The 23519-nt window shown below is 41.2% G+C and overlaps 3 protein-coding genes and 1 non-coding gene across 14 annotated transcripts in view; 2 read left to right on the top strand and 2 right to left on the bottom strand.

Moving 5' to 3' along the window:
- The window catches only part of LOC119907382 (CLIP-associating protein 1-like), a 53011-nt gene extending 29606 nt beyond the window's left edge, over nucleotides 1-23405 (bottom strand). For 2 of the 11 annotated variants that reach the window (XM_038731761.1, XM_038730384.1), the window contains exons 1-4: nucleotides 4398-4584; nucleotides 1121-1261; nucleotides 294-370; nucleotides 88-180 (exon numbers count right to left, since the gene is read on the bottom strand). In XM_038731761.1, coding sequence (XP_038587689.1) covers nucleotides 88-180; nucleotides 294-370; nucleotides 1121-1261; nucleotides 4398-4434 — 348 coding nt within the window. In that variant the 5' untranslated portion in view covers nucleotides 4435-4584. Of the gene's footprint in view, nucleotides 1-87; nucleotides 181-293; nucleotides 371-1120; nucleotides 1262-4397; nucleotides 4595-10611; nucleotides 10743-13291; nucleotides 13362-14538; nucleotides 14637-15573; nucleotides 15650-16313; nucleotides 16406-16529; nucleotides 16634-17848; nucleotides 17928-22365; nucleotides 22794-23202 lie in introns of those variants that run through there. The other 9 variants (XM_038732404.1, XM_038728148.1, XM_038728968.1 and 6 more) reach the window with 9 other exon arrangements.
- Nucleotides 1-23519, top strand: part of LOC119910112 (nucleotide-binding oligomerization domain-containing protein 1-like) — a 1078472-nt gene that overhangs the window by 520705 nt on the left and 534248 nt on the right. The window lies entirely within an intron of this gene.
- The window catches only part of LOC119881802, a 727332-nt gene that overhangs the window by 450953 nt on the left and 252860 nt on the right, over nucleotides 1-23519 (bottom strand). The gene's annotated exons all lie outside the window — the stretch shown is intronic.
- Nucleotides 18287-18416, top strand: LOC119915882. The gene has a single exon (XR_005447026.1). It is a non-coding gene; the product is annotated as a U4atac minor spliceosomal RNA (small nuclear RNA).

Raw genomic sequence — 23519 nt, 5'->3', positions numbered from 1 at the left:
AGAAACACGAAGACGAGAAGAAACAGCGATCAACAAAGACATTTTCATCTAACTGATGCTAAAACTGAGATGATAGAGAGGTCTTACAGCTGCCACTCTGAGCTCCCAGTCCCTCTTATCGTCTGACAGCACGTCTCGAACCTTCGTCATGGCCTCCTCCACCTCCCTGTTAGAGAAGATCTGGTGGAGGGCAGGAAAGGAATAAAGCAGGATGGGTAGGAGAAAGCCGAGTAATTCTTCTTGCGTTGTATGGAAACAATCTTAAAAATCTGGACTAAAACAAGACTCCATACCTGCACCGAGGGAACATCCTCAAAGGCCTGGATGAAGTCCTCCTCATCCACCGCTCCAGCACTCGAGCCGTCCCTCCCTACAGACAACACCAGGGGACGATAAAAAGCCAGACAAAATTTAATCTGTTGGAAAAGCTGCTTCTCGAAAACCTACGTGAAGGACGGGAATGGATTTACAAGATTAGATATGACCAGTGAGTTGATGTTATCCAAAATGCTTTACAGTACACTCCACACCTCAGTGGCAGCCAGCTACCCAGCCTGCTCGAGGACACTTGGATGGAACTTGTAGACCCGCTCAGTCACATCCCATCAGAAGCTTTTACTAATTATAACTTAATGTTTTTTTTATTCCAAAATGTGAACTTTTACATACAAGATAAAATTCAGAGAGGTGAAATAGTCCAGATCTTTTCAAAATGTATTTTCAAATGAATTCAGAGTCATTGAAAGAGGTCAGTTTTCAATAAGCCTGATCGATTTCCTATATTTCCTATATCCAGTGTTGTTTTTCTGTGCACATTTTATCTTGTGCAAATAAATAAAACCCAGCTGAATAAACCAGGGAGGTAAATAATTCACATGGCAAACACGTAACGAGATGTTGTCTTCGAATAAATTATTTTGTGATTGCAGAACTTTAGTTAGTTGGGCTTGTCAGGGTTTGATGTCACCACCAGCCCTGTGATCGATGAAGCACTATGACTGATCAAAACTTTGCACAGCAACAGTAAATACAAACATATTACATTTATGCATTTAGCTGACATGATATTTGGACGTGCAGATTAGTTAGTGACGCGTCATACAGCGATGTCGGCTCTGACCTGCAGACTTGGCGCTGGAGCCGGAGGCGGGGCGTCGAAATGAACCCATGCTCACTGGCTTCCTCCCGGACAGCGAGGCTCCTTTGGACGAGGACGTGGAGCGGCCGCCGTCCACCGAGTCATCGTCCTCAAAGGTTTTGTCTGAAGGAGGAAGAGCAGAAAAGAGAAACCGGGGGGTTTGGTCACATGCACGAACAACAAGTCTTCAGTAAACTCGACCAGCACAAAAAAAACCCGCTGAGCATCCCAGCAACGCGGAGCCGGCAGGCGGACTCGGACATTTCTGCATTTTAACTTCTAGCTGACATTCAGCAGACACTGATGCACAGTACATAACTTACATTCCTACATCACCAACATAACAAGCTAACGATGGCGAGGAGCGCGAAGGTCAGAGACACAAAGCCCTGAACAATAAACTGAACAATTAATCCTGTGTTCCCAGCGAGAAGCCCAGAGAGACACCCACAGGAGAGCAAAACAGCAGAAAATGGTTCCCTGCGCACAGAAACATGGGCTTCTGCTCCGATTCTGACCAACTCAAACCTTCTTTCCTCTGAATATTTTTGTGATTATTGTAAACAACACCCACATCTCAGTAAAACGTACTTACATTTTTAGGGTTGTGCTCAGCTTGGCTTCTTCATTTTATGCATGTTCAGAGCTAAATAACGACGTGCTATAGAAAACAAATGACACGTTACTGTTGGTGAACCCAGTCCTCTAGGTTTTGATTCATGTTGAAACGAAAATTTATCACCATCTATTTTGATTACCAATAAATTAATCAAGCAAAAGCACCAAAGACTCCCGGTTTCCAGCTTCTCCATGTGAGCATTTGCTGCTTTTCTCTGTTTCATATCATTATAAATGGAAGGACTTTGGGTTTTTGACCGTTGGTCAGACAAAACAAGGCATGTTAAGACGTCACACTGAGCTCTGGGAAATTGCGAACAGCATTTTTCTGACTAAGCAATTAGCCGATTGATCAATAATGACAATGATAACAGTTGCAGCTCTAGATCAACCTTAACTCTGAGTTACAAAGGCACTATGTAATGACAATGTTTCAGTCAGGAGGAGTTTCTCAAAATGTAAGTTTTAAAAAAGGTTTAGTTGTACTGAATCTACACATTTATCTATTTGTGCTTGAGGTGGTAGGGTTACAAATTAAGTTTATCCTCTTAATTAATCTGCAAATTTGTTTCTCAATTAATCAAAGAACACATCTTCAGATGTCAGACAGTTTAAAACATGAAAATATTTTTCTCTTATCTCTTAGTTTACTGTCACATAAGACAAAGAAGAGCTACAAAGTCTCACAACTGAGAAGCTGAGAGGGAATATTCAATTAATTGAAAATTTCGGGTCAAAATTTATTTCAAAATCCACATTTGTTCTACAAAACTGTCGTTTTCAGGATCGGTAGCCGTGAAGATGTGCTGATGTGCATCAGCAGCTTATTTTGTTGAATGAGTAGTTGAGCTGTGAATCTTTACTGATGGATCTGTTGAATACCATCTAATGTGGACAAAGAGGTGCATAAACAACAGAGGCACCGCCCTGTGGAAATGTCTCCTGTGGTGCACAACCGAGCACCACGTGAGTCCCCCTCAGCACAGGAATCTGCACAGCTAGCAATCAATCCTCTTTCATTATTTAAAGTTTACACACAGCAGCAGCAGCAGGGCACTCGGCCAACACGTCAGTCACGTGCCATCAGGTTGCACTTTTTCCTCCTTGCAGGATCAAAGCGCGATGCAACAACTCTCAACATCAGCACAAGGACTGTGTGTGTGTAGGAAAAACACACCTGTCACCTGACGTTCAACACGTTAAGGTCAACATAAGACAACAGGAGGAGTAAAAAGCACGTCAGCTCAAGAGGAAATCCCTTTAAAGATTCAAATATCAAAAACAAACATTTCTGAAGCTATTGCTAATCAAATTAATATTACTTGCTGGATTACTGTGGATTATACTGCGTCTGTTTCACTGGCCCAATCCCACTTAAAGATCAATTCATTTATGTTGTCATAGGCTATCAGATGGTCAATGTGATTCTAAAAATCAATGTAAATGTGCGCCTTCTAGCTTGGATTTGGTTGCAGCAGTGTGTATGTGATGGTCTGTGCTCTACTGAACTCAAATTAACCCATTAAACTGACCAGAGTCCACGTCAGGGGTTTCACCAACCACTGCTACCACAAGCTAAAGTTCTCCTGCATGTGTAACGAATGCTCGACTTGTTATCTGCAAGGAATAGTTCAACATTTTAGGAAATAACATAGTGACTTCCTGGAGTCCCCCGCTGGCGATGACAAGACTTCAGTAAGTCTCTGCTTCCAGCTAAGAAATAGGTTTAGATCATTTTAACACCGTGTCATGGAGACGATTTGAAACAATGCTTGATATAGATTGCTATAACATTTCTTCTTCAGGAGTTGTAGCAAGTTTAAAAGGGCAATGAAAGAGAAGCTCTGTGAGCCTGCAGCAAAACATAAGGAAAGGAAAACGCCTGCACATTTTCACATTTCCACACATTTCAAAAGGTTTCAATGGCTCATGAAATTTGCACAGAATTCACAAACAGAGTGACGTCTTAAGTAGGCAAATGACGTGCAGTATATATTGCTCCTACATGTCCTTCAGCAAGAATAACAGATTTCAACATGGGTCAGAAATTTAATTTACAAGAGAAACTGATCACAGAAGTAAGTAACGTTGTTGAAGCTGAACACAAGCCACAAAACGAAGCTCTGCAGTTTAAATTAACCTTGATTTTCACACATCAACGTGTCACCTAATCTCTCCTCTTATATCCACAACAGGCCTTTACATAAATCTGCAGGAAAACAAAAGTTGACTCGCCATGAAAAGCAGAACGTAACATCCAATTTCTCCCAAACTGCACAGCAGACAGACTCTGTCCTGTTTCTCCTGCTTCCTGACCTTAACTCTGCTCAGAGACAGACAACCAGGCTGCATCACGTCCTGTGTATTGTCCGCACAACAATTCAGCTGCGAGCAGGCCAAGACATCATCCTGCTGTGTTGACATTTCGAGACACCGCAGATGCATTCCTCCTGGATTTACTGCCGTCGTCACACCACGAACCCCCCCCCTTCCTCCTCCTCCTTACTCCTCTTAGCACTCAACTCCTGTCGCCTGTATTCCTCACTGATTACTACCTCCACTATTCCTCTCTGCTACAAGCTCTGTTCAAACCTTCCCTGCATCTAGAGGAAGAGCAGCAGCAGCAGCAGCAGCAGCTTACAGGAGCAGATCCGCCTGCAGACCAGTTTCCTCAGCATGCCGGCAGACAGACAAACAGACAGACAGTCAGACGGTCCTCCAGTCCTCTGTGGTCCTCACATCTTTCCCCCAGCTGGGAGAGAGAAAAGGGGAGGAAGGAGGGGAGTCACAACGCTAGCCTCCCCCCTCCCCTGTCAGGGAGCATGTGCTTCGATACGATAAGACCTCTTCGTCTTCGTCCTCTACTTCACTTCAGCAAACACACACACGCCGCCAGGAGCAGGGTGGAGGAAGTGGAAGGAGAGAAGTGATGGTGGAAAGGAGGAGGAGGGGGGTGGACCAATGGGAGGAGAAGGGAGGGGTCGGTCAGGGGACAAACCCTGCCGCTGGGTCTGGAGGCGGGGCCGGTGGGTGGAGTCAGAGATGAGGGACAGCTACAGTGTCATCACGACTCCGGAGACGGGGAGGAGTGAGGGATGGAGAGACACCTCGCCAGAGGAGGCTGGTCCTCCACCCGAGTTCATCCTTCAGCCTGCAGCAGCTGCAGTGGGTTTTTATCGCAGTAAGGTCACTGCTGCCCAACATCTGCACTAAGCAACCCTGAGGTTTGACTTGTTTTGGGGTTATTCGTGCACAGTGACTCACATTACGGGGTGGATTTATCTTAACGGGAGTCGTATGGTAGTTTGAAGTGACGAGACAGTGAATTGTTTTTACTTTTTTATACTAATTAAACATAAAATAACTTTTTATTTCTTTCTTATTCTTGTATTATTTTTATATTACTGCTCATCTTTCAACTTCTTTTAACTTTGGAGCAGTTACCTGAGTTTCAGTATTAATATCTACACTCTGCATTTAGGCCTGTAGAGTTGGTCAAGATAACTTGCATAAGGGGGTCCGACCCGGTACTAACAAGGTGTACCTAATAAAGTGACCAATGAGTGCATATGAAAGTTTTTTTTTAAATACATTCCTCTACAAACTCTTTTTTCCATCAGTTTAACAAAACAGGCTTTCCAATAATTTCACATGTCTAAAAAGCAAACGTGCAGAACCTTTGCCTCAATAATATGCTGTCCAAAATTGAATAAAATTGTGATTTAAATCAGTAAAAATCAGATCAAAGTATAATTGAACAAGTTTATGAATCTGAGCAGATACAACAAAATGCTTTAATACTTGCCAGCTGGCAATACTCTGTGCTACGGACACAATATTGAGGTTTGATTCTTTAAATGTGGCTGCATTCATGTCTTTAATTTGTTTCCACCAGCTAGTAATATAATCCACCTTTACTCATTAAAGGTGGTAAGAAGGTATTCAGGACCCAAAATTAACTCAACACACATTTAAAAACATTTCAAGCAATGAGCTTCATATTTCATAAGATTTTCAATCCAATAAAGACACATTTGGCACAAAACATAAACTAGTTAGATAAATAATAGATCGTAATTCAGCTGGATGTCACGCTAACCCTTCTCTGTTATTTATCTAAGTTATTTTGTATAAATTTTATTTATATTTAAGAAATTATTAGCTGCCAACATTGAAGAGGCAGTAATCGTTGCTATGACCAGTAAATCTGACATTCCAACATCCATTTAAGAAATATAACGGTATTAGAATTAACATCAGCGATTCAGAGGTCTGGAAAAAGATATATTGAATGTCACCGGTGCCTGTTGCAAACTATCTGCCTCTAAAGGTGGCACATTTATGGCAGAAGAGACAAAGAGCCTCACAGTCAGCCGGCTTCATTTGACTTTTAAATGCACCTTCATGGGCAGCAGCAGCCGCAGCAGCTCTGAATGCAAACAGCGTCACTGCTTTTACACTCTCAAGAGAAGAAGCCCGGACATGCAGCAGTTCACCTGCCGTATGCAGGTTAACCAGAGTCATCACCCATCCAACAAGTACCTACAAGGTCACGGTCAAGACAGGAAGAAAGTCCATTCTTCACTCTCACCGCCTGCTGTCAGTGTTTTAAGTGGATATTAATGCTGACCGGCAGGCAGAAAAGAAACCTCCTTCCACAGGATGGCGCTGTTGCCCCACTGTCTCAGAATGGACTGGATGAAAATGCTTTCTGATCATATTCTCATTATTTCTACTCCTTTTATGCCCTGTAACAAAGAATTTTCCCTCGGCGATCAATAAAGTATTCTGATTCTGAGAAAACACAGAAACCCTGCATGTTTTTCTAACAAAGGAAGCAACACTCTCTGTCTAAATCATCTTTAATGTAAACGATTCCTCTGAGACAAACATTTACATGACACATTATCACACTTATATGTACTTTATGTGTTTGTCTCATTTTGAGCTAAAACTTTCAACTGATTAATTATTAAACTGATTGACTGAAAATTAATAGTCCTTGTATTGAATATAAATTAATAATTTGAGTTACTTTTCATGCAAAAGTGCCAAATATTCTCTGGTTTCAGCTTCTTAAAAGTGATGATTTTCTTCTTTTTTCTGTTTTATATTATTTTATATACATTTTATCATGAAGATGTGACCTTTAATGGAATTTCTTTGACCATTCTTTAATATTTAATAAGCACAACAATGAATCAATATATTTTTTTAGAGATAAAATAATAATATGATGCAGCCCTAATTTAATTTATCCATTTGTCTCTTCATGATGGGAGATTAAATGTGTAGCATGGCGGTTTAGAAAGAAGGGAATCAACCATCTGCCTCAAATGTAAGATATCAAATAAAGGCAGAGTGCCAAAAGCTACTCTCACAATCTATATTCATAACAATAACACAAAACTAAACAAACAACAATAAATATTTGAATTAAAGAGTACTTCGTAGTATTAAACTCCTAAAACCTGGGGAACTCGCAAAAGCAGATTTTTTCAAAAGAGAATCAGCAGAGGCTGAGGTATTCTGACTTTTAGCCCCTAGAATGGGTCAAACTCCAAAAACACTGCATCCTACATTTCCCATCATGCACCTTGACAGACAGGTTAACACACAAATGAAGCTTCTGGAGAACCCCAGAAGACACCATACAAGTGTTTTCTCAGACTCAGTTGCACTAACCTCCTCATGGTAAATGAACGTGAACAAATCTAACAAAGAGACTGGGACTAATTGTGCCCCTCCTCTGGATGCCAGGTCACAGGTTTTCCACCTGGCAGCGTCTCAAAGTCTTTGAGAGTTCGGAGCCTGATGGAGTCTGACAGCTGATCTCCCCGATGCAAATTCACAAAATGACTGCTGGGGAGAGGTGAGGCGTTCAGTGCAAAGTGTTGCGTCACTGAAGGAAAAAAAGACACAAGGGAGCGTGGGAGAGCCGCACAGTCCAGTTTCAGGAGGACAAGCTCACGGCAGGTAACAGGTTTCTAGAGATATCAAATCACCCAAAAGCTCTACAGCTGGTCTTTATTCATTTCACACTCACAGAAATTAAACTTATTTTAATCACTTTGTGCCACCCTCAACGTCGCATGAAATAATAATGCAGCTGTAGCTCAAAGCTGAGCTTCGACCCGCGGACATGAGACGGCGTAGCTGTGTTCAACCTTTTCATTGCTGAATGAATGAAAGTGGGAAACACCCCTGCACATCACACCCAGCTGGAAACAAGAGTGGGAGTGACGTTCCCACAGGACCGTCAGGCTGCATTCACATCGTTCTCACCAGATTAAAAGGCATTCATACCAAGCAAATGCACAAGCAAGTGGGCAAGGCATTATGAGATTATCATGAACAAGCTGTCAGGTCTGCTGTCTTCAGATCAGTGGTTCTCAAAGTGAGAGGCGAGGATGTTGAGTGGACCTAAAGCTGTGGTGACATAAACAAAGCTAGCAAGGATATCTCGCTAACTTTAATGGTTTGTTTCCACGAATCACCTGTATTGTTAAATACAGGGTGGACTGGTGAACCACAGCTTGAGATAAACAAAGAGCGCAGAATGAAAACAAAGAGAACGATGCTCTTTCAAAAATCAAAGATATAAAACAGAAAAAAAGCAGCAAATCTGTACATTTCAGAAACTGGAACCAGAGAATATTTGGCATTTTTGCTTGATAAATAACTTAATTGTATGTTTCAGAGTTACTGGACTCGTGTTCCTAACATACAGTGACCTAAAGGGAAGGAGGAATAACAACATTCAGCATATTTCCTTAACTGTGACAAGTTTTAAGTTGTGTTTTTGTTTACTTGTTAGCTTTTTAGGGTCAATCAGTCTCTGTTCCTGTTAGGAATTAACCTCTTCCTGTTTGGTGTCCTTCAGTTACTGCGGAGAGGAGATTTCCTGTTGTGGTGTGTTTGTTTTGGACTTCAGTAAACGTTTGAATGCTTTAGAGCAGGAGTCTCTCTGCACACCTGAACGTGTGACAGGTGTGTCAGAGGCAGCAAAACTAAACTTACTCTGTCGCTGCTGGCTTATTTAATATCTAAATGAACTTCAGCAGGTGTTCTTCATCGTATCTACAGTAAATACATGATGAAATAACCAGCAGGAAGTGAGACGTTGTGCAGACGTTTCACTTTGCAGCCCTTCATAAATGCTCTATAAGCGAGAGAGACTCACTGGTGCATGCTGCCCCGACTTTCTGTCCCTGCACTGTGTTTATTATTCAGGAGGTTTCCAACTGTGCAACCCAAGTCCTGCTGGCAGACAGTACCTGGCCCCGTCTCTCGGCACCTCCCTGCAGGAGCTGCGTGACGCACACAGCCAGGTCCCTGTTCATCAAAAACCCACAGAGCTGGATTCACAGCAGCTCACCGACAATTAATAATACATCAAGAGATGACATTCAAAAAGTGAAGAGGCGGTGTCAAAGTTCATTCTTAAGCTCCTGAAAAGTAGCTTAACAAAATAACATAAACTCTACGTCCACTTTTGAGCCTTTTCTGGAGCTTTAAAGTGCTGAAATGAATGTTCAACACGTACACACAACATGACATGTTCAAGCGTCTCAAATGTGAATATTTCTAAGACAGTAAATTGAATTATTAAGAGATTTAAACATGTCAACTTGGGTTTAAAGACACTTTGACAGACATTTTTCATTTCCAAATCTTCCAAACAATGAACAGAAAAAAATAAAAGAAACACATGTTGCAGCCCCAGTTTGTGCAAATGGTATAACATTTTCCAAATTATTGTTTTAATACCTTCAGGCTGGTCGTCTAAAGAATTCCTGGGTATCCGTTTCATTTCCTTAATTTTGTTTACAAGGCACGTAAAGATAAGAGGGCTACTTTCACTACAAGACTACAGACGAGGGTCAACTTATTTATTCACTTTGACTTACTTACGTTTGTGGACTGGAATACTTTACAAAAACTAATATTTTAAGTTGCTGACGTGAAAACTACCCGGACAGGAACCAGACTAGAGGGACCCTGGAGGGATCCCTTTCAACAGTAGTCCTGTTTTCATCAGTATCTGTAAAACCTAACCTTTTATGTTTGAGAAAGTTAGATTTCTAACTCTCTGTAATGCATTCTGCACTCAGTCATAATCTGTTTTAACTTAACTAGAACACATTAGAATGAAGGTTAAAATCAATTAAAGTGGACAGAGTCCCAGCTCTATCTCTGACCTACAACAGCCTTTATGTCGCAACCGAGGATGACGGAGCATTTGTTTTCATGGCACCCAAACTGTTGAATCATCCAGCCATGACAATACCCAGCTCTACTTCTGCATTTTCTTGGTTTAGCTGTTTACTTTTATTAATGTCTCTATGTCAAGACAGGTGCTAAACAAACTGACTGAACTGGTAATCTTGGTTACTAAACACCTCTCAGGTGCCTATTATGACTAAAAACAAGCTGCTGCACAACACGACAGTAAACACAGAACACCAGCAACACTGACAAGAGCACAGGCGCAAATAATGAAGTTAAAAAACACTGGTGTTCCTCAAACTATGTTCCTCAAATTATAACAAGCATTTCTACCAAAATACCTCAAATTATCCAAATATTTTGGACGTAATCCCGCACGTCATATGCCGAGGCTACAGAGAAGAGCAGAGCAGGATGATACGCATCACTGAGCTTCAGTTTCTTCTGGCATTCAGCTCCCAATTATGATCCCAGCGCAATTATCAAAGCTTATGAGCACAGAGATCCGGACAGAGTAACAACCAGCTTCTATACAACTACACATACAGACATCTAAATATCCTCTAAATGAACCTTGCAGATTTTTAGAAGAGGCTTTCAACTTAAAATGAAACATTTACGCTTACTCGTATGTGATAAATTTACCTGCAGGACCCGGCTCTCTGAGACCAAACTCTCCCCTGTGGATCAACTGGAGGAGAAACAGTGGCGTTCTGACACGGACCCTGAGCTGATGCACTGCTGCCTGCCTCCTCCCTTTCCCCTCCAACCTGGTCTTGTGACTGTAGGGACGACAGCTGACACCACTCCTACAAAATAAGAGCCCTGGGCTGCCCGAGTTAAGAGTCTCGGTCTGTTTTTCTTTCTTTCATTTCTCAGTCTCTCTCCTCGTTCCTCAGTTTGTCTAAGTGTCTATGTTTTACAGCCTCGCTCCTCCTCTTTCTTCCTGTCTTAGTTTCTCATTCTCTCTTTGCATCTTAATGCACTTTCTTATGCTCTCCTCTGAATTATTCTCGCTCCATTACTCTCTCATTCCCCTGTTTTCCAGGTCAGCGTGATGCTTCCAGCTTGCCTGCTCAGGTGACATGAACAGCTCTGTCAGTTGTCTGTACGCTGACGTGCACATCTCTTTAAAGTGGCGGCTGGCGTGTTCAAAGGCTGCTGAACAGTTCTACCTTTCGTTTTTCATCCTGGTGCAGACGCACAAGCTGAGGTGATAAACACACCGTGGAAAAAGCAATGCAATTAGCTTTCTTAGATGAAACTCTTTACCTACCAATCAGTGCTGTAATGAGTTTTACCAACGTCCTGCGGCTCTTTAAACATGTGAACTACTACAACTAGCTTTAATTATCTTAGTCACATCACCATCCTTCAAAAGGACATGATATCTCGTTTGTGATGAAGATACATTCTGATCAGAGTGATCACAATCAGTGTGTTAGAGCGACGCTGCAGTTTGTGGTCTTTGCGATTTGTGACCGTACAACTGAGATCTGGACATTTCTAATACTGCAAAGGAGGCGTGCTGAAGCTCCTCCCTTCAAATCAAATAAGCTCAGTGACAAATTTATGTTGTTTCCCCAGAGGCACGGGGGTGTTTCTTTTCACTTTAACCTGAGGGGCCCCCTGAGATGAAAACTGAGCCCTGTGACCACAGTCATGAGGCTTGTTAGCGCCGCCCTGGCAAACAATAAGACTACAAGACCAGTCTGATGTCAGTGAGTCCAGGTTTGAGTGCTGAACTAGATCAGACACAGTCTTCAGATAATAACTGTGGATGTGACTGCAGTAATCGAGCTCCATGCTGAGCTTCTGCGCCGTCTCATTTCCTGCTCGGCTCCCGGAGCACAAAGAAACGGGCTCAGGTTGCATTCTGACTGAAAGACAGCGGGCACACCCCACTGAGACCTGTGGAAACCAAGACGAGGGCTTCCCAGCTGAAACATGCTCATTGTGACTGATGAACAAACACATTCACTCCGTCATTGTTACGTTTTGTACTTCACATTCTTTGATTTCTTTAGATGCAAAGCCTCTCAAACCCAGAGCACCAAGAGAGATAAACAAATCAGTAAAGATCAACGTTGAAAAGTTGTTTTTTACTGTGATGTGATGATGACACATTTATATTTTTTGCAGATGATAAAACAAATGTAACTGCACATTTTGCCGAAAACACTGGCTGTCAAGTGTTTCATCTGTTTTCATCATCCGATTAATTTACTGTTCTTCCCGAGCCAGTTAAAATCTCTCTTGCCTTGCTCCTCTGCCGCCGACAGCCCCCTGACCCCCGAGCTCTGTGAAGTGTTTCTCTGCTGTGTCAGCCATTTAAACAAAATTACTGAAAGATTAGATTATAATCTATTCAGTAATCTAATTATTAGATGAAAGACACAGACTGTCTGTTGCTGATATCAATCCCTCTACACTGTGACAGATCAGTTGTTGTACTTAATCACATTACATGGCACACAGATAAAGTTAAGCTAGCTTGAATGGTCGCAGATCGTCCTCTGCAGCCACAGGAGCCGTGAGCTGAAGCAGGGCACGTCAATAAACTTCTGTTTAAATGTGTTAAATTTCATCAGGAGATCAAATTCCTACTCATACCTTTTCTTTAGTGTGTCTTGGTCTGTTTTCTGAGCCTGGTCTCTCCCCCTAAAATCTATTTTTTTAACCATGTCTTTTGCCATTTTATGCTTTTATTAGAGAGTCAACATGAGAGAGATGACAGAAAATAAAAGGAGAGAAAGATGGTGGAAGAGAAAAGTCCCTGGTTTATGGTCACCACCTTTAACCACAGGTCCATCAGGGGGGACCTTAAATGCATTTTAATCTCACTTTCACCTGATAAACAAAGCTGTGTTTTCCACAATGAACTGAAGTTTCCTCTGTATTGTTACAGTGCAGCACATTGTCCCCTACTTAAAGTGAAATCAGGGTTGTTGTTCAAGAACTTACCTAACGACCGGCTGACTATGAGTGAATAAAAGGCGTTATGAGATGTGCCACACGGTGACATTGTGCAATTCTTTGGCCATTAACAGCAGTTTCACATAATCCCCCTTTGGAGCCTGGTAGATGTACGAACAAACAAATGTAGTGCAGTCCTGGAGGGTGTTAGCAGTGTCACATGTTGGCGTCCGCAGGCCGCTCTCAACAACAAACAAAAAACGCATATAAAAGCAAAGAGATGCTGACATGACAACAGGACGGGCTCAGCATTCAGCCAGAACCACTGTGAGCACCAAGCAGTTCTGGTTCCCCCTTGCACAACGGGTAGAGCAGGAGATGAGGTCTTACCTGACGCGGGGACAGGACCATGTTGCCTGACCTTTGAACTTCATCAAATTTACTGAAGATGACGTTCAACCTGGAGGGGGGGACAGAGAATTAGCACCAGTCATATAAAAGCACCAGATTCAACAAACAGCCCTGCTGCTTTCAGGCTCGCAGCCGCTCCTCGGAAGATCAGAAAACTGGCTCATTTCAGACTCTCCGGAGAGCAGTTAAATAGGCCAGAGTAACATCTCATCGCCCACAGTGTCTGCATCCAAAAATAAAAGCAGTGGGTGACTGTGACAGCCGTGATATTTATAGAACAAACACGAATAATCACAAAGTCTGCGTAACATCAGACGTGTGTGCGCTACTTTGGGCTACTTTGGGAGAAAACAACAGTCAGCTCAAGGAAATGTCATGAGTATAAGTACTTCTGTGTCCACTTGTAAGATCTGAATTGAAAATGTGTTTTAAAATGTCCACCTCTGCCGTGGTAGTAAATAAACTGATCAAAATATTAAATCATGTTTTCGCTATGCCACAAAGGCCAGCAAAGCCTAAAGCCACTTCCTTAAGCGACGATATTCAGCTCAACACTATAAAAAAAAATTACTCCACACTAGTGCTGAAACAATTAAATGATTACTCCGTCTGCGATTTTGACAATTAATTAGTTTTCTTAGTCATTTGTGAAGCAGAAACTATTAAACCTCCTCTGGTTCCAGTTTGTCGCCTGTTGAGGATTTGCTGCTTTAATCTGTTTTATATGACTGTAAACTGAATATCTTTTGGACAAAACCACACATCTGGAGACATCAGCTTGGGAGTCTGGGCTCTTGTGACGGGCAGTTTTCACCACTTTCTGGCATATTAAATTTACAATCGATCAATTTAGACAGTAATTGTTGTGTTTGTAGTCCTGGAGAACCTGGGTCCTCTGTAACAGCTCAAAAACATTCTTAACTTTGTTTTATCAGCTGGATACTTTTTGATTTTTCCTAAATTTATGAATTGCTTATAAACATGATATTGATGGTTGTGGTCTATTTGTGTGATTGTTTTTTTCAGAATGTTTTAAGCAGCATGTTCCTAAATCCCAAATAAGTCCATTAGGATTTCTGTTACTGGGGAGTTCTAATAGTTAATAACGAGTCTAACAGAGGAAGTAAAGTCAGTTTTAATTTAAACACGAGGTTAATAAATAATATAATTGCATTCCTGACAGAGCGCTGCATTTTATAAGTTAGCCAGTGGACGTTTGAACGCACCGTGACTGAGGCAGACCCTTCTTTCCCAGGTCCATTCTCACTCGTTCTCCGACGTGGCGGTAGATCTCCACGAGGCAGTTCATGGCTCCGTCCCGCACCTACAGGACGACAATCAAAACAACACGTGAACACAAACTCAGGAGCTTCATCTCATTTTATCCTGTCCTGTGTGTTTACGCCATTTTATCACTTTGTTTTCTTGCTATACTTTTCAATAAATAATAAAATAAAATTCTCTCATTCGATGAAATGAGAGAAACTCTGGTTTTTAACAATAACAATTAATTGTGCTGCTCATAGCAGAAAAGTAAAGACTTTTCAATTAATCACAATAAGTATTGTGCTCTTTGTTGTTATTTTTGTGTTTTTTATACGCTGCGCCACGTTGACTTATTTAGTGTGTATCAGTTCTTCACTTGGGAGGAGGTCCACTACAACTTCTTAACCTCTCCTGTTACATTCTTATTTATTTTATTCTGTTTGTACAAGTGCAAAAAAACCTTAATCAGATGTTTGTGAACTGGGTTTTAGGCCGTTAAGTTTGTCTGTTCCCAACTGGTCTGTACTCTCCTCCGACAAACAAAAGGGCAGATAAAAAAATCTAAGCGGTTCCTGCAGAACCCGCTCGTCATTCTGGTGATGATGGTTCGTAATGTGTTAAAGGACAAGAGCTTCAGTGCACATGTGTGAGCGTGTTTGGCGTCCGGAAGGGGAGCTCATGGGCACGGCTTCCTGTCCTCAAGAGGAAGTGTGGTTCCGGTGATGATAGACCGCTGCAGCCTATCAGGAGAAAACAAACTAAAAACGCGGAGCACAGCGGGAAAGACGAGGGGTCCCTGCAGCTACAAGGTCTCAGGTTTGATCCCTACACAGTATCATGTGTCTAACAACAGATAAAGTCTTTTTTATACTCAAAAAGCAGATGTGGAAAAGAAAACAGATCCTGGTTTGTGGTCTGAGCGGCCGCACTAAGCTGTAATGTTTACATTTGACCAGCAGAGGGCAGTGGAAGACCAGTAATCCTGCAGGTCGTACCTGACTTGTGGGATCTCCGAGGAGGTTACAGATGTGAGGAACAATTTTACTGAGCGTCAGACTCTGAGATCCAAACCTGAAAAACCAAACACAACATAACATGAACCTTTGTGCATAAAAACATTAAATAAAAACACATTCACACTTTTTCTCAGGCATCATCATTCGACTCCAACTCTGGATTTTAAAGTAAAAATATTTTAGCTGATCAACACAGTTTATCTATTACTTCTAGTAACACTGCTTTCAGTACAAGCTCGTGTTGTTTTCACCCACACTGGGAACACAAAGATATTATTTTGTGCTAAAACTATTGGTTTAATCAGTTAGTCAAAATGAAAAGGCATCAATAAAAAAGTTTTGATGATTTATTTTGTTTTAAATGTTAGTAAACTGAATTATTTTGTTTGTACAAAACAATCTGAAGATGTCAAATTGTGATCTTGGTAATCATGAGAATCATCTTAAAGGCCAAACAATGAATCCATTAACTGGAAAAATATCAGATTAATCAAAAATGAATCAGTGGCAGCCCTAATCTCATTAACACACTCACACTTTTATTTGTCCTAAACCTGATTCCTGCACAAACCTGTGTTTTATTATCAAATCTAGGCAGAGCTGCAGTGGACAGACTCACGTTATTATTGAAAATTAAGAACATGCAGTAACTCTTTTATCCAAAGTTACATAATGTCTGCATGTGTATTTGTTTTTTGGAAGATGTCTGCTTCACTTACACGTTTAGGGTCGAGATGAGACAGAGGCAGAGAGCTTCTCTGGTCCTGTTGTTCTTGTGCTTGAAGCCTCCGATTATTCGCTCCCACACATACTAAAAAAACATAAATGCACAGAGAGAAACGTGAGTACTGACATTTAGTCAACATGTGTGATTAGACGCTAACGTTTGGATTAAACAGTGGATGGCTTTGATTGATACGTGTGCCGTTCTGCACCTGCGGGTTTGCAGCCTGGTCCATAATCTTCAGAAGAAGGGCTTGGTCCTGGTCTCGAACTTGGTCCTTGGCGTCTCCTAACCGATCTATCAGGCTCGGCAGAACTGGGCGGACACAGAAACAGAAACAAAAGCGACAGGTGACTGGAGAGTTTTCAATATTATAATGAAGAAGGCATCTCCTCTGCTCATTCGATGTGCTCTTTAAAATATAATTACACGTCATGCACGACCTACTTATTCTAACACTGCATTTATTCCAAGTAGATACACATGAACGCTGCCTAAAATGCCAATCCAAGACTTTTTTGAGTCTTTTATACAGCCCTTCCATTACACGGATAAACATTATCAAGGCAAAACTGGGAAACGGCAGCAAAGAAATTAAGAAAAGGGCAGAAAAGTTCAATATAAAACCACCCAGAGCTAATGCTTAACTGTCTTTTCATACCACAAACAGACATGTTGTAATGTTTTATAAGCCCAAACCTACTTTTATCACTGTATGTGTAGATTTATATCACTATATACTGCATAAAAACCCAGTCAGGAAGTCCGTTTTTGGTGAATTCAGCTTATTAAAAGCTTTAAAAAAACACAGAAAATCATCATTTTGATGAAAGGATCATTTAAAAATCCAAATGTTGACAAGAAACAGTCCCGCTCATTGATTTACAACATTTCTCACTATGGCAACATGTACACTGACAAATTAACGGAACAGTCACCAGGGTATAAATTGTATTTTTAATATCTTAAATCCTTGGAAGGTATTTAACCTCTACACAAAACTTTATGTCACTGTTGCCACAAAACTACAAGAATGCGAAGCAGGTAATAAAAATCTGTACAAACAGTCAGAGTTTAATTGTTCTTTAATTGTCATTACAAACATTAAAAATAAACTTATAGCTGAGATGAAAAGTTCAGGATGAAAAACCAAGGCAACATAAAAACATCAAAAGAGCCTGGGTGAATCAAAAACCTGATAAAAAAAGAGATTAAACTCAATTAAACTGCATATAGAAAAAATAAAATAACATTTAATATTTATGTTTTTATATTTAACTATTTATAACATTCAAAATGTACATTTATAAAGTGTGCTGAATTTTTAAATAGAAGTAGAAGCAGAGTTACACATAAATATAAAGATGTAGAAACACATTTCAAAAATAACAGATTATGTTTTTAGATATTATTAAATGTAAATTATAATATATATAAACATTTTACACATTTAAATAATACTCCTTCTAATCAATAAAACAGGCTTATATACTGGATAACAGCTACATGTTATATTCCCGAAGGACTCACCTGTTCCCACCTGCGTCCTGAATTTCTCCTGCAGTCTGCTGACCAGAGCCGACAGAATGTCCATCCCCAGCAAAACCACCTGAGACAAACACAAAAACAAGACAACAAACGAGCATGAAGCCAACACGCTGATCAAATGCGCCACAGCGTCTCCAAGTCCCAGACAGAAAACATTCACAGCAGCTACAGCATGAGAGCAGCACCGGAGCAACGCGTTTGAATCTGGCCTGCAAAGCATTATGGGTAATTGGTCCAAACGGAGAGTTTTCATTTAAAAAAAGCAGGAAGTAATCGAAATAAACGTGTTTTATATATTTAAAGCAAAGTATAACAAAGTGATCTTTCATTCTAGGAGGTAAAACACTGACGTTAAAAGCAGAACCATGAGTGAAGATGCTGTTCACATTTCACAAAGAGCTCTCGGCCGACAGGACGCCACCTTTCCTTGTCATGGGGTGGTTTGGGAAACTCAATGAACGTGTAGTGAGAGTTCCCCTGCTGACACCATAATCAACACATACGCATCACCTGAGCCTCGTGCTCGGACCACGGTGCAATTTTTGGAAACTCTCATAAAATGTGAGAGAATAAAAACCGAACAACAGAAACATCACGGACAGAGATGATATTTTGCTGCCGCCTGCTGGACAGCGACTGGAGTCACACCTGAACCGCTCTGCTTTACAGCCCGTTATTATTTACCCAGTAAACATAATATATTATTATTATCTGGGTGTTACTGAGGCTGCTGTTGCAATGACAAAAGGGATTCCCACCTAAATCTATAATAAACCAAAGCAGGCATGCAGCACACTCCAGATGATGCCGCTTTCTCTACCTACCAAAGAACACTGTGAATTATTATTTATTGAGTGTTATGTGACGTTAATGTCAATGTATAATGCTGCCAAATACAACTTAGACAGACTCCAGTCTTTAGGCCATTACTTCTTTTGTTAAATTAAAAAAGAGGATTTGTGGGAAAACATGTTAAGATTCTTCAAAAAGAGGTTTTTCTATCAACATTAGTATAAAATAAGAAATAAACTTTTTCCTTTTGGCTTATTACCTTTGACTCTAAATCTCGCAAAACTTCAAACGATGTTGAAGAATTCAGAAATTACAGCGAGAATTCCTTTTAAAGCCACAATCGTCCTCCATGTTGTCCTGTAACTTACTTTGAATCTGTTTGGAGCTTAAACACTGAATTGGTCATTTGCAAACAAATTTCCTCCAAATCCTCCAGGTTTCTGAAACGAGAGGATTCGATGCTTTTCTGTTTTTATATCTTTGTTAACTTAATATATTTAGGTGTCGGACTGTTTGTCAGACAAAACATTTATATATGTCAACTACTACTCCTACTACAGTATATCTGATATTTCACAGTTCAAAAGATATAAAATTATGTGCAGAATAATCCGTATTTAAAATGAACCAGTATCAGCTGCAGGTGAATAAACAGGGTTAATGACCGTTTAACTAACTGCCTCTCATGTACGTGTTGACTTTTACTATCGGCCGCTGCCAATAAGTCTTCTGTATTTATCAACAGTCTTTAAATTTACGTGACAGGCCCGGCCCGTCTGCTCACCCCTCTCCGATCAATGAACAAGAGCCATTAGACAAACAGCACGTGAAGCTTTTTACCCACACACTCGTCTGAAGGGTTTTACGGCCACACACACATTAGAGCACAGGCTGGCAGACAACACTGAAGCTCCTCCCCTCCGCTGGCTCGGTCACAGAGGGAAGGAAACTGGGCTAATGCTGCTGGTAAATTAAGCTCGCAGCCACCGCCACGTTCGCCTGGGAGCCTCGTCCCCATTACAGACCCGAGGATTATCAACCGGCCCGGAGGAGGCTGCGTTTCCAGGGCAGCGAAAGGAAGCGGCCATGTGATTGGTTGTGTTATTTGTGTGTGTGTGTGTGTGTGTGTGTGTGCACATGTGTCTACAGCTGTTAAGTCAGTGTGTAGATGTGATGATAAGCGTCACACCAAAGTCCATTGATAAATCTAGCATTTTAGAGCTGGGTTTCTTCTTCTTATCATCTTCTTCTCTACAGCTCGTCTTTTCTGAATAAACACTGAGACTGAAAGTCCAATAGTTCAGAGAGATCCATTTAGCAGCTGTTCTGGAGCTTTTGAGGGCACCACATGGTCTTCCTTAACAGTGTCAGTTTTCCCAGTTATCAAGAAATTGTAGGTGTTTCTTCACTTTCACAACTTCTCGTCCATGATGGCTTAAAATTTGAGATTGAAAGTAAATTCTTGACACTTGAACACTGCAGAGGAAGATCATATAATATGTTGAAAAGCACCAGAACGGGCATTAAGTACACCTTGAGGTGAGACTGTTCTCTCAACAATTAAATATTAAATACACAATTCAGGAGAGTCACCTTATGGAACTTTTCATATTAATTTTAATACATGTAATGAGCTATAACTAATTCTAATTTTAAAATTTTATCCACTTATTTTTCCCCATTGATCAACAACTAATGGGAACGTCAATTAAAGAGTACTTTATCTCTGTCATTTCTCATACAAAAGGTGGAACAGGACGTGATAGATGTCTAGTTAAAATGCTATTAATAGCAAGTAAAAAGGTTATTACAAAGGAACTGGGGGAAATAGCTCTGCTGACATTGGTCTAATGGCTTGTAATTGTAGAAAAGATCTTCTTACGACATTGACATGACATTTTAAAAGGCGAAGCTAGAGAAAAGAAGAAATACAATACACCACAGAAGTTATTTTTTGTGCCACAGAGCAACTCAGCACTACTCTAAGACTTCAACTGGTGGGATGTCTCCTCCCTTACTGTACAGTATATAATAATATGGGGCCACTGCATTAATAAGCAGATCAATGATGAATACCTGTTGACAACCCAGAGCAGCTCTACGCTACCGTGCAGCAACACACTACTGTGATCTCTGTGTATTGATTAATCAGCAGCGGCAGCCTCATATCCGCATAAATTACACGCAAACGTTCATGAGCAGCATGCAAATCACGCACCGTGGAGACCAGAGTGATCCTGCTTTCAGCGTACAGGCAGATATCGGTTACTCTATCAATCACCCCGTCAAAAGTGGAAATAAATCGGCCTCTGTGTGTGTGTGAATGAAGCGCACCCTGAGGACAGTTTGTCCCTGAGACCTGCAGGAATCAATATCAAGTGGTTAATCGCCTCCTGCAGTGAATCCTATCATCCTTACACACACACACACACACATAGGGTGGGATATAAGTGAAGAGGATCTAAACCCACTACTGTACAAAACACTGCTGAAATATCAATTAATGTGACTATAAGACATTTGTAGAGGCAACTAGTGTCCATGATTTCCTGTCATGTGTTTCTGGAATATACGTAAGGTCCCATGTCTCCCAGCTGGAGTTACTACATCTATATAGCTTTACAGTCTTCTGACCAAAACAATAACAAAAGGATCTTTTCACTGACTTTTCACAGTAAACCTTTAAAACAGAGTTGGCAACACTTCACTCATAGTTAATGTCTTTTTTATGGTCTTTGTTTCAGGTTTGTGCTACAAAATACTGTGGGAAGCCGGGAGCTGAAAAGAAGATAAGGAAGTCAACACCTGACCTTGTTAATCTGGTATAAACTGCTGCACTCTGCAATGAATGAATGTTTCAATCCACATATTTATATAAAATATGTAACGTTTTATTTTGCAGGTCCTACTAATTTCCTTCTTCCTGTAACTTTGTTCCAATTGCAGACAAGATGTACTGTCCTGTTAGTATATGTTTAGTTACTTATTTTCATGATCTGCCAATGTAACCCACAGAGTAATGTAGTCAGTGCACAGGAGGTCAGCAAAGCATGCAACAATTGGACATTTGTTAACAGGCAAACAAAGACTCATACATGTTAATAAACATATGTGGAGAAACAAGTTTCCAGTAACAAAATTAACATTTTTTTCATGATTTAAACTGAGAAGAAATGACTATTTTTCTTATAGAAAACACCTAATTATGTATTTTTTATCAGTTAAATAATGTGAAAATGTCACCGATATGAGTGAAAATGTAAACTGCCTGTTTGGGCATGAGGTTCTGCTATTGTCCTGCTCAGTACATGCTGGCACAGCTTAACTGTAAGTAGGAACACATACTATTAATTTAATTAAAATATAGGACGCCTCATAAACTCCTACCCATGTTCTGGATACAACCAATAGAGTACATGCAGTGCAAAACCACCTGTCAAGGTGTAAAAACAACAAAAGTAAACATCTGTATTTGTGACATTTCTCAACTTTTAAAGTCTGATTTATTTCAGGGCTCCACGTGCTCACACCTGACCAGTGCAACCAAAACATACACCAAGCAGCTGGGATGCAGCAGCTGAGAGTGAAGTGCCTTCTTCAAGAGCACCTCTACAGCTATTTTTAAAAAGATGTTGAGAGAGCTGGAGCGTGTCCGTTTTGCAGCACCCCCTCCTGTGACATGTGCAAGTTGACTTTCACATCCTCACCTTGAAGTTGCTGGAGTTGACCCAGGAGCTGGCCACCGCTTCCACCATCCTGTCCAGCATGGTCTGGTCTTGATCCAGCTCGGGGGTCTTCTCCTCGTCCATGATCATCTCTATAATGTCCTGGCCCACCTGGAGCCTCTTCCCCAGGTCCTTCTGCATCACCTGCTCCACCAAGTACTCCATGCTCACCACCTCCTCCTCCATGGCTGCTGCCTGGAACAGGAAACCCCAAGGCACACGCAAACTACCAGCTGGCCTTTCTCCTCAAGTTATGTCCACCAAAGCCCTCGCAGCTGCCAGGACCCGCTGCAGGATACTTGGCCCCGTTTACAGCCAGTTATTATCTTTAAGAGGCAGCTAACGTTGGTGAAGCAGCAGCATTATATCCCGCATTGGAGCGCTGCTTCGACACGGTGCACTTCATTCTCCTGGAACGACATGTAACAAGAAAAGGGCGACAATTAGGCGAAGTTTACAAACTAGCGCACTTAAATTGAACATGAACGGTCAGAAAGATTATATATATTTATTAAAAATCACGCTTTCTAACTTCTGGCTCAGAATAAGAGCGAGTAGCGGCACTTCACGTTTAGCTAGACGACCGTTAAGTGACTTAACTGGCGTTAACGGTTATTCAGTTAGCTGTTAGCTTCTCGTGCTAGCGCACTTAGCTCGCTACTAGCAAGCTTTTATCAGTCAAAGCTGGTGATAGCTAAGTTAGCTCGTTAAGTTACCAAAGGCCACGGAGGAGCAGCGTTAGCGCCAGTGTCCCTCACCTGTTTCTAGCCTGGTAATACATTAGTTATTAATTCAGTGACCGGTCAGAGATTCACTCACCGGATGGACTGAAACGTTCCCAGACAAAAAGTCCAAAGTGGCGATAACGTTACTGCCTCTGGCCACAAACTACCGTTACTTCGCATCAGCAATAAGGCGCTTTCCTTTTTTAAAACTACTTGGCAGTTGATCCTCAAGCCATTTACGCGTCGTCTAAAATCCCCCTCAGCTGGAGAATCACAAATCTTTCATTGTTGTTAAAGATGACAAAAATGATAATTTGCCGTAGTAAATCTTGGCATGTCCCATAGCAGACACCGTAGAGCCTGCAGTGAAGGCAGCCCAGCCGCAGAACGGCGACACCTGCCGGCAGGGCT

Source organism: Micropterus salmoides, unplaced genomic scaffold, assembly GCF_014851395.1.
Source record: "Micropterus salmoides isolate LMB-PRFRI ecotype aquatic unplaced genomic scaffold, ASM1485139v1 Ms_hic_scaffold_1, whole genome shotgun sequence".
Taxonomy (NCBI): domain Eukaryota; kingdom Metazoa; phylum Chordata; class Actinopteri; order Centrarchiformes; family Centrarchidae; genus Micropterus; species Micropterus salmoides.
This window is presented reverse-complemented; position numbering and strand designations above follow the sequence as displayed.